Source organism: Musca domestica, unplaced genomic scaffold, assembly GCF_030504385.1.
Source record: "Musca domestica strain aabys unplaced genomic scaffold, Musca_domestica.polishedcontigs.V.1.1 2, whole genome shotgun sequence".
Lineage (NCBI taxonomy): Eukaryota > Metazoa > Arthropoda > Insecta > Diptera > Muscidae > Musca > Musca domestica.
In genome coordinates, this window is record NW_026712249.1 from 20221748 (window position 1) to 20237471 (window position 15724).

Here is a 15724-nt window from a genome sequence, read left to right on the forward strand (position 1 = left end):
CGGACGGACGCTAGATCGACTCCAAATGTCCTGAAATGGATTTGGTCCAAAGATATCTAGGATCTAAAATCGTTATTTCAATGATGCCGTATCAAATTATATTATTATAAAAAAACAAGTTAAAAAGCAGTAAGTTCTGCCGGGCCGAACTTTGAATACCCTCCACCATTTGGAACGAATTTGGAAATTTAAAAAAAATGTAATCCTTAAAAAATTCTGTTAAATTATAAATATACCGAATATTGCCGTTATATTGGGGTCTATACGACAGGAGCCTACATAGGCATTGTTTGCCATAAGCCATTACCATATTCAAATTCAAAACTTGAAATAAACGGTGAATAATGTGGCTAAAATCATCAAAATATCGTATATAGGGAGGTACCATTATATCGGAGCTGTGCGAAGACCTGGACCAGCATAGACAATTTTCTGTCACTGGCTATAGCATCCATTACTAACGTCAAATACAATATCTCAAACAATTTCAGTGGGTATTGTACCTAAACTCGTCAAAATACCGAATATAGGGAGGTACTGATATATGGGGCCTATACGAAGACCTGGAACTGCATAGACATTTTTCTGTCACAGACTGTAGTTCCTATTACGAACTCTAAATACGTAATTTGAAACACTTCCGGTGAATAATGGCGCTAAAATCATCAAAATACCGAATTTTGGGAGGTACCGTTATATGGGGGCTATACGAAGACCTGGACCTGCATAGACATTTTTTTGTCACAGACTGTAGTTCCCATTACGAACTCTAAATACGTAATTTGAAACAATTCCGGTGAATAATAGCGTTGAAATCATCAAAATACCGAATTTTGGGAGGTACCGTTATACAGGAGCTATACGAAGACGTGGACCTGCACAGACAATTTTCTGTCATAGGCTGTAGTATCCATATCGAACTTCAAATACCAAAATTGAAACAATTCCGGTGAATAATGTCGCTAAAATCATTAAAATACCGAATATCGGGAGGTACCGTTATATGGGGGCTATATGAAAACGTGGACCTACATGCCTACTGGAAAAATAAACAGGTGTGCAAAATTTTAGCCTTCTATCTCAATTCGTTCGAAAGATAGCGTGATTACAACAGACAGACAGACGGACAGACAGACGGACAGACAGACAGACAGACGGACATGGCTACATCGACTTAGAATTTACGCTGATCAAGAATATATATACTTTGTTGGGTCTAACATGAGTATTTCGAGGAGTTACAAACGGAATGACAAAGTTAATATACCCTCCATAGTATGGTGGAGGGTATAAAAAATAGAAAAAGTTTCCCGCATAGCCCCCAAAAAGATTTCAAGAATTTTTTAGGTTCTAGTCAACATTTCGCTAAAATATATTAAGTTCGGAGCTAGGCATTATCGGTCCACTCCTTCTGGTACCTCTATCTCTACCACAACCCGTCATCTATATTAATAAAAGAGTAAAGTAATTGACTGACTGATTTAAGGATTCATCAAAGACCATACGAAAAGGCTGAAGTTAGAATTTTGAAATTTTTGGTTCGAATGGATCAGATAAACCTGTGTTTTTTTTAGAAATTTGTATTTGAGGAAACAGTAGAGGTAGAGCTCTTAAATTTGGAATGATGTTCACTGATAGAGTGAATGATAGATGTACCAAACGGGTTTTTGAAAATTCTCAACATGAGTGTACGAAAAGTACTAAAATGTACTTTGGTTGGTACCATTCTAGTATCATGTAAACGGTTAGAGCTAAAAACTTGAAATTCGGAATGGGAATCAAGGTTGAGGTATAGTCGATTTAAAGAGGTAGTTTTGAAAGTGCTTACTCATGTAAGCGAAAAGTACTAAGTGTTACTAAATTTAGTTCAATTTGAATTTGAATGGAGCTGGAATCATGAAATTTGAAATAAATTATTAGTTTTCGAAATTTGTACTTACATGCTCGAAAAATACTAAATGGTACTAAATTTGGTACAATGACAATTTGGATGAACCGTTGGAGCTGCATTATGCATCCTAGGACTGATGAATGTATGTGGTTTTAAAAATTCGTACTTATGTGTACTAAATGGAACTCTGAAGAGCTGGAAATCTGAAATTTAGATATAAAATAACTATTGCATTATTGGACTGAAGCATGTAGAATGTCTTGAAAGTATACTATATGGTACTAAATTTAATGCAATTTAAACTTTGGGTGAACCGGTAGAGTTGGAATCCGGAAATATTAGAAAAAGATTTCAATTGGACTGTATGATGTAGGTAGATAAGAAAATTTGTACTTAAGCGTACTAATTGGTACCAAATTTGGAGTTGGGTTAACCAATACAGCTGGTATCCTGAAAATTGGAAATATGTACTTTTTTGTACAAAAATGTACTAAACAAAGTAAAATTTGTATTTGGGCCGATCAACAGGGTGGAACCCTAAAATTTGGAAATGTGACAGTGTAGGATTTGGGTATGTAGAAAGCTTTGAAAATACGTACTTATATTTACTAAATTATACTAAATATGGTACAAACTGTCATTGTTATGAACCGATAGAGCTGGAATTCTGAAATTTTGGTATAAGAGTCTTTGTGGTGGCTTCGAAAATGTGTTCTATAATTATAAGAAATGTACCAAATGTACAATAATATATTTGGCATTGGGTGAAGCGATAGAGATAAAATTCTAAAATTTGATATTTTGATCACTGTTGGTATCTGGTTTAGAAATTTGGCGGTGATTTGAAAGTGCGTTCTATATTTGTCCGAAAAGTACTAAATGGTTCTAAATTTGGTATTGGGTGAAGGGTATTAAATTTGGTAATAGGGGAAATTACAGACCTGAAATGTTGGAATTTGTCTGTGGTTAATATATGGAGGTACTATTGGAAAGGGTTACTATAACTGTAGGAAAATTACTAAGTTGGGCTGAGCTGGAATTTGAAATTTGATATTGAGGTCTTTGTAGGTATCTGGTGGTGGTCTTGCAAAGGCGTACTTTAAGCGTACGAAAAGTATTAAGTGGTACTACATTTGTTATTGGGCTAAGTGATATGGCAGTTGCTATCTGGAGATGGAGATTGAGAGATGGGTGTGGTTTCAGAAATGTGTACTATAATTGTACGGAAAGTACTAAAAATCCTAAAATTTGATATGGATGTCACTCAAAGGACTAGTTTTGAATATGTGTACTATAATTGTACTAATTTGATACTAAGGTCACTGTTGGTATCTGGGGTTTAGATATGGAGATTGTTGGTGTCTTGGATAGGGAGATGGAGGTAGTTTTGGAGATGCAGAGTATAACTGTACGAAAAGTATGGTAAAAAATTGAGATTGGGTACTACATTTGCCGTTGAGAGAATAGAGAGAGCTTGAATCCTGAAATTTAAAACTAAAAATTAATATTGACAATTTCGGTGAATATTGCACCTAAAATCGACAAAATACCGAATATATGGAACTACCAAAATTTGAAACAATTCCGGTAAATAATGTCGCTAAAATCGTCAAAATACCGAATATTGTGAGGTACCTTTATATGGGGGCTGTACGGAGACTTGGACCTGCACAGAAAATTTTCTGTCGTAGGCTGTAGTATCCATTACGAACTTCAAATACCAAGTTTGAAACAATTCCGGAGGTATCGTTATATGGAGGCTATACCAAAACGTGGACCTACATGCCCCATTTACGAACTTAACCTGCCTATTGGCAAAATAAACAGCCTTTTTTCTCAATTGGTTCGAAAGATAGCGGGATTACAACAGACAGATGAACATTGCTAAATTGGCTTAGAATTTTACGCTGATCAAGAATATATATACTTTGTTGGGTCTGACATGAGTATTTCGATGAGTTACAAATGGAGTGACAAAGTTAATATACCCCACCCCAAGTATGGAGGAAGGTAAAAAAAAGGACCAAAAAGACCTCCTTCTTGACTCGCTTAAGGGGTAAAATTTTCTACCAAATAGTCCTCGTATTTTTTCTGCAATATTTCCAAAGAGAGTATGTACCAAAAATGCATGGATTTCGAGGAAACTTAATTCGAAAATTTCCCAGAGTGTAGAAGAGGGCAGAACTTGTCCCCACTATTTTAGATACTTTTCGATGAAAACTTTCTTTATCTCGTAATATTTTTTTGCACAGTAATATTGTATTGTTGTTCGTTTTTTGTGCATAATGATATTGCCTAAGGCACTAAGTACCAAAAAGGAAAGAATTCCAGGAATCTTAACACTAGACTTCCAAAAATTTGGAAAAGGCCGAACTTTTCGCTCTGGTCTGATTAATTTGCTATTTAAACTTTAAAACCCCCAAATAGAAATGTCTTCTCTTGTCAGCTCAACTTTTATAATCTGCTGGATTTTTTTAATGTAAATATTTTTTGGGTTGCACTGTGTAATTAGATTAAGGGAGTTCCCTAAATTTTGTTTGTCTAACAGAATGTTAATAAGGTATGTCTGTCCGCTCAAAATTTATAGCATATGAAACTCTTGGCGCCGTCCTAACCCCTTTTCCCATGGTCATTCATGACATGTCCCACTGTATTATGTTGCATGCGTATTTATTGTTATTGACCTGCAAAACTATTAGCAATTCCATTTTTTTATAGCTTTTTAATCCCACCATAAAAAAGGTATTTGGCTAATTGAAATTAGGGATTTCCTGCACAATAAAAGCCAATGCAAAAAATAAATCGCATAACACCAAAAAAAAACACATCCATATAAATATTCAATAAAATTTCATTTGGCCTTGTGGGGCCTGCAACACCTAATCGTCTACACTTAATACCGATAATGAACCGATCAAAATTTTAATGTCCCCCCCTCGAAACATGACCGAAAACGCACTCATGTGCGTCATTGCCATGAAGAAGAAGACGAAGAAAGAAAAACAAAATGTTGTATTTTATGTGAGCGTGTGGCATTTTGATGATTGACTACTGGTGGTGAGGGTGGAAGTGTGGTGTGCGATGCAGGCTGCCCGAGAGACTGGCCAATGCAAATAAACAAAGTCATCATCATCGCCAATCAATATTTCAACAAATATTTTGACACATCCAGCAGACGGTAATTAATTAAAATGTGAAACGAAAAACAAAGTGAGGCGCCTACGCACCCACAGAGCCATCCCCCACCTCCCCCCTCGCCACACCGAAAGCCACATTAAATGTCTGTGTTGGTAATCAATCTTCGGTCTATAATTTTTGCATATAAATCGATTTTAAAGTTTTTTTTTAAATAGATTTTCAACAAAACAAAACAATATCAATAAAAATGTTGTTTATTTTTATTGTTATTGTCTTTTTTTGTTTGTTTTTTTTTTTCTTATTTGAACAAAGCCGATGCCGGTGCATCGTAAAGTGGATCAAAATTTGCATGATTTTGCATTTGAAGACATCTCAAGTCGGAAGTTGCGGCCAATGGTTTTGATTGCATTTTCTGCAACAAATCGTTTGATCTACCAGGTGTTGGCATGATGTTGAATTTTTTGTTATTGCCGTTTTGCATCCATTTGCCATTGGTGTCTGTAACGGCTGCCAGAATCGACCAAAGGTCTCACAAATCTAAAATGAAACAGGAGTGCTTATAATTCCTATAATTTGTATACCCTCCAACATAGTGTGGAGGGTATATTAAGTTTGTCATTCTGTTTGCAACACCTGGAAATATACATTTTAGAACCCACAAAGTATATATATTCTTGATAAGCATAACATTCTATGTCGATTTAGCAATGTCGTCTCTCCGTCTGTGGAGATCACTCTAGCTTCCGAACGAATTGAAGTAGATTGATAAAATTTTACTCAAATGTATATCATACCTGCAGGACTTTTGGTATTGAAAATGGGCTATATAGGTCCACTTCTTCTTATAGCCCCCATATAACGATACCTCCCGATATTCGGTATTTTGAGGATTAAAGAGACATTATTTAACGGAATCGTTTCAAATTTGGTATTTGAAGTTCGTAATGGATACTACAGCCGGAAACAAAAAATTGTCTATGCAGGTCCACGTCTTCTTATAGCCCCCATATAACGATACCTCCCGATATTCGGTATTTTGAGGATTAAAGAGACATTATTTAACGGAATCGTTTCAAATTTGGTATTTGAAGTTCGCAATGGATACTACAGCCTAGGACAAAAAATTGTCTATGCAGGTCCACGTCTTCGTATAGCCCCCATATAACGGAACCTCCCGATATTCGGTATTTTGTGGATTAAAGAGACATTATTCACCGGAATCGTTTCAAATTTGTTATTTGAAGTTCGTAATGGATACTACAGCCTAAGACAAAAAATTGTCTATGCAGGTCCACGTCTTCGTATAGGTCCCATATAAAGGTACCTCCCTATTTTCGGTATTTGTTATGATTTAAGCGACATTATTCACTGGAATTGTTTCAAATTTGGTAGTTGAAATTCGTAATGGATACTACAGCCTAAGACAGAAAATTGTCTGTGTTGGTCCACGTCTTCGTATAGCCCCCATATAAGTGTACCTCCCGATATTTGGTATTTTCACGATTTTAGTGACATTATTTGCCCGAATTGTTTCAAATTTGGTATTTGAAGTTCGTAATGGATACTACAGCCTAAGACAGAAAATTGTCTGTGCAGGTCCTCGTCTTCGTATAGCTCCCATATAATGGTACCTCCCGATATTCTGTATTTTGTTGGTTTTTGCGACATTATTCACCGGAATTGTTTCAAATTTGGTATTTGAAGTTCGTAATGGATACTGCAACCTATGACAGAAAACTGTCTGTGCAGGTCCACGTCTTCGTATAGCCCCCATATAAGGGTACCTCCCGATATTCGGTATTTGGTGATTTTAGCTATTTTTAGATTTTAACAGAATTCTGAACCGATTTTATTGTTTTTGAGAATTGCCAAATTCGTTCCAAATGATGGAGGGTATTCAAAGTTCGGCCAGGCCGAACTTGTACCTTTTTTGCCTGTTATAATATTCTGGTATCTACAGTACGAATAATATCTGGGGAGTATGGAATGGAATATATAATAAGTGTACTGCCTCGTTGGGGGTATCGGCTCGTTGGCAATTGGGTGTTGTTGTCAATTCCATGGTAGTCGACCTGAGAATTTTGTTTTTCAAAAGAAGTGCACCGACATATTCCATCTTCACAGCATATGTTGTGTTAGTCGAAATAATGGGATGTGTGAAATATGAAGAGAACCGGATGTGTATTTCGAACTTTATAATCTTTTTGGTTATTTAAAACTCTGACTCTTTGTGGGGCAGGTACCAAAAAGAAAGGTCCGATCTCTACCATCTCTATAAAAAATCTTGTGTTGATGAAAATATTAAGTCTGATTGAAATCTGATGTTAATTTTGCATTTTATGAGCTTCATAGATATTCAAAATTTTGACCCTTTGTAGGGGAACTACCAAAAGGAGTGGTCCGATATATTCAATCTTCACACCAAACCTTGGGTTAATAAAAATATTGCGATATGTGTAATATGAAGTCAATCGGACCCTTGCATCACATTTTAAAAGATTTATAATTATTCCAAAATTTGACCCTTAATGGGGGAGGTACATAATGTTCATTCTCGCACCTGAACCAGCACTGATGCAAATATTGGGATATCCAAAGTTGGAGTAAAATTGGATTATCCTTTCTGTTTCTGTACAGTAAAATACGTTTTTCAACCATTTGTGGGGATGGTACTGCAAGGAGTTGGACGATATTGCCCATCTCCGAACTCGATCTAAGTTTGAGAAAAATATTGCGATGTACCAAGTTTGGACCAAATCGGATACTCCTTTCGAGAGTTATCGTGTGCACCACGCGGACTGAAATCTCAAGATCGACTCCAAATGACCTGAAACGGATTTGGCCCAAAGGTATCTAGGGTCTAAAACTGTTATTTTTCTAGCCATATAGCTGAGGGTATAAAAAGTGACACGTGTATCGGCCTTTTGAGGATTTTCATCGAATAGTAAACAAAATAGAGGAGGCCAGTTCCCATACTTTTGGAAATTTTGCGGGTTAAGATTCCTCGAAATCTATGCATTTGAGTTAGACTTTTTATGTATTCTGGGACCTATAGTATTTTATGCGAAATAAGTTTGTTGATTATATTTTCCTGCTACGATCCTGTTTTAAGGGAGCTTTTAACCATATTTTGAAAACAGGACCATAAAGACCCCTTTGACGACTTATTTTAGAGTTTAAATATTCGTCCAAAATAATCGGTATATTGTTGTCTGTAATTGTGCCATCTAAAGGGTACGGATTGCGAGGGATACTAATCTGAAAACTTTCAAAAGTGTAGAAGAGGGGGGAGCTTGCCCCCTCTATTTTGGTTACTTTCCGATGCAATCTTTCAAATTCGACTATATTTTCCTGCTACGATTCTGTTTTAAAAGGAGTTTTTTTTTACCATATTTTGAAAGCAGGACCATAAAGACCCCTTTGACGACTTATTTCAGATTTAAATTTGTATCCAAAATAATCGGTATATTGTTGTCTGTAATTGTACCATCTAAAGGGCACGGATAGCGAGGGATCTTAATCTGAAAACTTTCAAAAGTGAGGAAGAGGAAGGAACTTGTCCTCTCTATTTTGGTTACTTTTCGATGCAATCTTTCAAAACGCCGATACACGTGTCATTTATTTTAAGCTCCACTTTCATAAGCTACTAGATTTTTCCTGTAATTCTGTGTTCCACTGTGATACACACCTATCAGGGATCGGTCTCTGTCATCACCTCAAAATTGTCAATTAATCTCGATTTCCGGTAGAAAGGGAATTTTTGTGTCATGCAAATAATTTAATTCCCCGTTATATATTCTCCAATTCAAGTCAAAATATTTTGAGTGTCCCTGAATGCGATGATGATAAAGATGATATATTGCCGATTATGTTTTTTTTTTGTTGTAGTTAAAACAATATCTGCCAACACCCATATTTCAAAAAATCATGGCAAAAGTGAATCCACAAAAACCGTTTCTTTACAAATCCAAACAAAAGACTTAGGCCACAAACGTTAAAGTCCCATTGTCTGACCAACACAAATCAGGCTTAATTTCATGATTTGTTACTCTTTCTATTGTCTCTTTTGTGTGTGTGTGTTTGTGTATCTGCGCGAAGGTTCCGAATTGCGTTAACACCAGTAGTTTATTTTCATCTGAATCTGTTAAATTTTATTGACCAATTTAACAGTTTTCAATACTTTGGCCGGCCATTAAAATGTTATTTTTTTAAGATGTTCTCATAACTTTTTTTTCTGATTTGATTTCAAAGGTCAGTTAGGCGTTGACATATTTAAATCGTTAAACATTTTTATTTAAAATTCAAGATTTTTTTATGGATTTCTTTTGTTCGAATTCACTGTGGGTTGATGCGATAGCTAATAGCCTATCATTTGGTTTTGCGTTTTTTTTTTATTTTTTGCAATTTCATTGTTTAAGTGTTTCCTTATGTTTCCACTTTTTCATGAGTCGAGACGAAAAGCAGAAGATGGCTTTTAAGTTTTTGCATAGATTAAAGCATTTGGGCATTCCCCGTTATAATATATTTAATTTATTGCGATAGATTTAAATTAGAACATTGAAATATATAAAAGATTGATATTTATGCTTTTTGATTTGTTTGCCATAAATGGGTTAGGCCTTTTGAGGGGGAATTTTTGGAAAGAACTATATTTGTATTTGAAGGTGTAATGAGTTGATTAAGATTCAAATTTTGTTATGAATCAAAACAAAAAAAAAAAAAAGAATATATTATTCATACCCACCTTATGTTCTCTTCATTTATTTAATAATATTTTTTCCTCTTTTAGGTAAGTCTCGTCGGGCAATAGTTTTTTTTATGAATATGTAAGGAATGTTCTGGTAAGTAGTATACCTCTGACTATTTCAAATTCGATACTTAGAAGACACCTGAAACAATATGCTGGTTATTGAACAATTCTTGAAAACACATATACAGGGCGAGATAAAAAAAACTGCAACAAAGTCAATAATTTTTATACCCTCAGCCATATGGCTACGGAGGGTATATACAATTTGATACGGTCAAAACGTGCCTAATTGAAATAACGGTGTTAGACCCTGATCTCTATGGACCAAATCCTTTTCAGAACATTTGGAGTCGATCTAGCGATGTCCGTCAGTCCGCCTGTCTGTCTGGCTGGTTGGTGCGCACGAAACGAAACTCTCGAAGGGAGTATCCGATTTCGTCCAAATTGGGTATATTGTAATATTTTTGTCAAACTTAGATCGAGTTCGGAGATGGACAATATCGGTCCACTCCTTCTGGTACCCCCCACAAAAGGTCGAAATTTTCCAAAAATATATTTTCTGCACAGGAAGAGAAAAGATAATCCGATTTTGCTCTTACTTTGCAAACACTAATATTTGCGTCAGTGCTAGGTCAGGTGGGAAATGGACAATATCGGTCCACTCCATTATTACAACTCTGATTGTCTTCAAATTCCACACATCCCAATACTTATGTTAACCCAAGGCCTGGTCTTAAGATGGAATATATTGGTCCACTCCTTCTGGTACCTCCCCCACAAATGGTCGAAATTTAAAAAATATATTTTTTTTCTGCAAATAAAGAGAAACGATAATCCAATTTTGCCCCAAATTTGCAAATTCTAATATTTGCAACAGTGCTACGTCAGATGTGAAAATGGACAATATCGGTTCGCAGCATCAAGTACCTCCCCCAAAAAGGGTCAACATTTTGAATAATTACAACGCTTATAAAATGTGATGTAAGAGTCCGATTGTCTTCAACAACTCATGCTTCAGATGAAGCATGAAAATAAAACCAACAGTGAACTCAATATCAAATTTTAGGATACAAGCTCCATTCCGTCAGCGAATACTAAATTTAGTAACATTTTTCCAAACAAATCTACATCTCTCCATTCTAGGCACCAACAGGGCTCCAAAATTAGTAACATTTAGTACTTTTTGAACAATCATTGTACGCACTTGTCAAACCACCAACAGAGATCCCAAAATAAAATTTCAGGATTCAAACTCCGTGCATTGACTCAATGAAAAATCTAGTAAAATTTGGTACTTTTTGAACAAAAATTTTGAACACATTTCCAAAAGAATTTCCATATCTCAACTTTAGCTATCAACAGTCGTTTTAATTTTCCCCATTTCCAAATTTGGTACTGTTTGGTACACATATTCAAAGTCAGGACCTTCTTTTATCCACAGAAACCACCAGTGATATTCCTATCAAATTTTAGAATTTCAGCTTTATTCCTTCAGCCAATACCAAATTTAGTACATTTGAATACTTTTTGTACAATTATAGTACACATTTTCAAAACAACCTCCATGTGTTAACCACCTCAATATAAAATTTCGGGATTCGACCTCTATCTCTTCACCCAATACCAAATTTAGTACCCATTGGTACTTTTCGAAAACTTATAGCACACATTTCCAAAATCGCCTCCATGTCTTTACCATAGACGCCAGCCGTGACATCTATATGAAATTTAAGCATTTCAGCTCTATTCCTTCAGCCAATACCAAATTTTGTACATTTTAGTACTTTTTCGTACAATTATAGTACACATTTTCAAAATAAAAGTCCACATCTCAATCTCAGATACCAGTATAAAATTTCAGGATTCGAGCTCTATTCCTTCACCCAATAGCAAATTTAGTACCCATTGGTACTTTTCGTAAAATTTTAGTACACATTTGCAAAATTGTCTCCATTTCTTAACCACAGACGCCAGCAGTGATATCTATATGAAATTTCAGGATTTCAGCTCTATTCCTTTACCCAATACCAAATTTAGTACTACGTAGTATTTTTCGTACAATTATAGTACACACAATTGAGCTCTATTCTTTCACCTAATACCAAATTTAGTACTCATTGGTACTTTTCGAAAAATTATAGTACACATTTCCAAAATCGCCTCCATACCTTAATTTCAGGATTTCAGCTCTATTTCTTCACCCAATACCAAATTTAGTACTACTTAGTATTTGCCCACAATTATAACACACATTTCCAGAAACCACTTTCATATCTCAATTCCAGATACGACCAGAGACTTTAAATTAAAATCTCTTGAACAACGACCCTAATACCAAATTTCAGATTTCAATCAACATCTGTACAATTTAGTACCTTTCTTACGCTTACTGTACGAATTTACAACCCCAACTCTTTATCTAAACCTTAACAATCTGCAGTGACCAGCTCATTTCGTTCACCCAAATTTAGTACAGTTCTAGCTTTAGCCGTTTCGCCTAAGCGTTGACGGCCAAAACGTACCTCATCGAAATAACGGTTTTAGACCCTAAGTCTCCTTGGATCAAATCCGTTTTAGGACATTTGGAGTCGATCTATAGGTGTCCGTTTGTCTGGCTGGCTGGTGCGCTCGATAACTCTCGAAGTGAGTATCCCATTTGGTCCAAACTTAGTACATCGTAATATTATTTTCAAGCATAGATCGAGTTCGGAGTTGGGTAACATCGTTCCACTTCCTCTGGTATCTTCTGGTACAAAAGTTCAAAATAATCCAAGAAATGGACAATATTTGCCCCTCTCCATTAAGTACCCTCCCACAAAGCCTCAACATTTTGAATAATTATAAATCGGATAAAATATGAAAAAAAGGGTTCGATTGTCTTCAAATTTTCACATCCATACAAATATCTGGTGTGAATATGGAATATATCGGTCCACTTTTTCTGGTATCTCCCCCATAATGGGTCAACATTTTGAAAAATTCCCTTGAAATTTCACACATCTCAATATTTCTACCAAAACAAAAGATGAAATATAAAGAATTACTACTTTTGGTACCTCCCCTACAAAGGTTCTAAAATTGTATATTTACTAAAATGCGAACCAATTATTTGATTACTTTTAAAATTTAGTGCAATTCTTACACTAAGAACGCATTTCCAGAACCATCTCCTTATATCAACTATATTTCCATATCTCAAATCTGGTGATATAATCGTCAGAATAATGAAGATTATACCTAAAACATTTGCGGGCATAAACCCCATTACGGGGTAGGTATTGTTAACCTGACTACAATACCTTTTTTTTGTGGGGGAAAACTTATGGGAATGCTTACCCAACAAGTGATCATTTGATGGGGTTGTTTGAACCGGTTCCGGAGCAATACAAGAAAATTGGTATTTTTGTACCGAAAGTTTTTGGGGTATTAAGATATTCGCCGATATATGCCTTTCCAAAATGTTTTCAAATTTGCTGATACATCTTATAGTTTTTGGATAAAAAACCCTTATTTTAAATCCGAACTTTCGGGACGAATAACCGGATATTTCCTCCACGAAAAAATACTTTGCGTAATAATATCTACTGTGATAAAAATTTCAATTTTTCATTATATCAAAATTTCAGGTCAATCCGAGCACAGTCTGTAAACTCAAGAACTCATAGGCATTATGTCTGTTTTGGAGGCGGAAATAATCCTCAAATTATTATGGGGGTTATAAAAAAAAGAAGCGGCCATAATCCCCATAATTGCAATGTGTGTTATGTCCACGGGGATTATGTCCGGGACCCTGAAATATTATTCTAAATTTCAGGATTTTAGCTCATTCTCTTCACATTTTGATATTATGCTAAAGTTGAATCAGTCAGTTACTCAATGATATATTTGCAGAGATCGTTTATGCATTACAAAAATTTGTTCGAAGCTTTCCAGAGAACATCAATTACTAAAACAATGCAACTTTTTATACCCAAGATAAGGGTATAGAGGGAGGGTATAACAAGGAAGGATAGGTGTTCGATGGTAAGAAGAAGGTTTTTTTTTTTGTTTTTTTTTTGTTTTTTTTTTTTTTTTTTTTTTGGGATGGGGGAGGTCTTTCTTTAAATTTGTAGATTCTGAAGGCCTTTTATATAAATTACAAAAAGTTCGCACTATCAATCTTCCTTGAGGTGTTTTCAAAGGTGTGCTTTATACAGATAATGGCCATAATAGAGTGAAGAAGAAAGCTCCTTAAGTGGATTTTCCGATGAATCCTTATCTCGAATAAAAAAAGTCCTCTTAAAGTATGCTCTTCTAGACAAGACAAAAGGGTATAGTAGATGTCTCCCTAAAATATGCCAACCAATTAAATAGGTTGATATTTTATGGGTTAGGTTTACTCCAAATTTGGACTCCTGCAAACTATTTTCTGAATATTTTTTTTTTTTTCAAAATAAAAATTAATAAATAAAATCGTTTGTAATTTTCGCTAAATTATTTACATAAAATGTATTTCGTATATTTAAAACAGGAATAACAATGAAAAAAAAAAAAACGATTCAAATAAAAAACAAAAAAAGTAACAACAAAGGAACTAAATAACCTAAAATCAAAGCAACAACTCAAAATTTGCCTAGAGCCTATTTAGTGATAGGAGGCAAATATTGGCTGATGGCGGATTTTTCCGAAGAGCTGGGGGCAATGGGTTGATAGTTGTAGGCACCATCGGGAGTAAGGCCATCCAAGGCACCAACAACGGAAGTGATGGGAGCAACACCTTCATCGGAGAATTCGTTGGTGCCACCCAATTTGTCGTATTCATCTAAAGAGGGGAGAAGATTTTCGATTAAAATTTGAAAAGGAAATTCTTGGGAGAGGAAATAAAAACTTACTTTGAATTTCTCTTTGGGCAGCCTCAGCCTCTTCGGGGGTCTTGTATTTAATGAAGAATACCTCAGGTTTGCTGGCCTCTGTGGGTGCTGGTGTGGCAATATCGCCGGCATTCAATTCATTATCCTTCTTGCTCAATACATAAATGACAGTCTTCTCCTCTTGTGGAGCATATTCGGCCGAGTATTTGACATTGGCATTATCCGAGCCAGGAGCCTTAATGAAGACAACGCGATAGGTTTTTTGTGGGCGGCCCAAAACCAAATGTTTCTGTTTGGGTTGGTTTTCACTGTCATCGGGTGCCGAGACCAAATAGAATTGTTTGCGCACCACAGGAGCTGGGGTTGTGCTGGCGGGTGGCAAATATTTGTCACCACCCTGATATCCGCTGCTGGCAATGGGGGCACTGGGCTGGGGTTGATACACCACGGGAGCAGGTTGTTGGACTTGTTGATAGCCATAACCACCGAATTGTGGGGCAGCTGAGGCCACGGCCACCAGGCTGAGGGCAACTAAAGCAAAGGTTCTCATTGTAATTTTTTCAGTTTTTTTTTTTAATTTCTGTTTTTTTTTTCTTTTCTTCGTTTCTTCGTTTTTTCAACTTCTTAACACACTTCTTTGTCTGAATGTCTGTATTCCTGAACTGTTTCGGTTGCACTGTGTCTTCTGCCAGTGGCTGCATAAGTATTTATTTGAATGCGAAATTTTTTTCACCATCCAACTAATTTTAATGCAAATCTAGATCGGTTTATGTTCGGCCATATGTTTTTTTTTCTAATTCGAATTCTATTGTGACGGCATTGTTTTGGTTTGACAATTTTTTTTTTGTTTTTGAGTCATTTGTGTATTTTTGTTGTTGTCGCCGTGCGGCCTGAGTCACATCATTTGAATATAACTCAATTGTGGCTAAGGGTGAGAGCTGAGCTTAACTCAAAATTTGTGACCATTTTTGGTTTGGCTTTTTTAGAAGGGGTTAATAAAGTTGGAGCTTTAATATTTTTTTTTTTTTTTGCATAAAAATCTGACGAAAGATCTGCCAACGATTTTGAAATGTCATTAAACTTTAATCTCTTTAA

General features: G+C 35.6%; 2 protein-coding genes across 6 annotated transcripts in view; one reads left to right on the forward strand and one right to left on the reverse strand.

Moving 5' to 3' along the window:
- LOC101892772 (protein gone early) overlaps positions 1-15724 on the forward strand; it is a 214327-nt gene that overhangs the window by 149967 nt on the left and 48636 nt on the right. The window lies entirely within an intron of this gene.
- On the reverse strand, positions 14324-15194 carry LOC101892259 (uncharacterized). The gene is made up of 2 exons (XM_005176499.4): positions 14651-15194; positions 14324-14580 (listed from the first exon to the last, which is right to left on the reverse strand). The coding sequence occupies exons 1-2, from the start codon at positions 15177-15179 to the stop codon at positions 14399-14401; spliced, it is 711 nt and encodes a 236-aa protein (XP_005176556.1). The 5' UTR covers positions 15180-15194; the 3' UTR covers positions 14324-14398.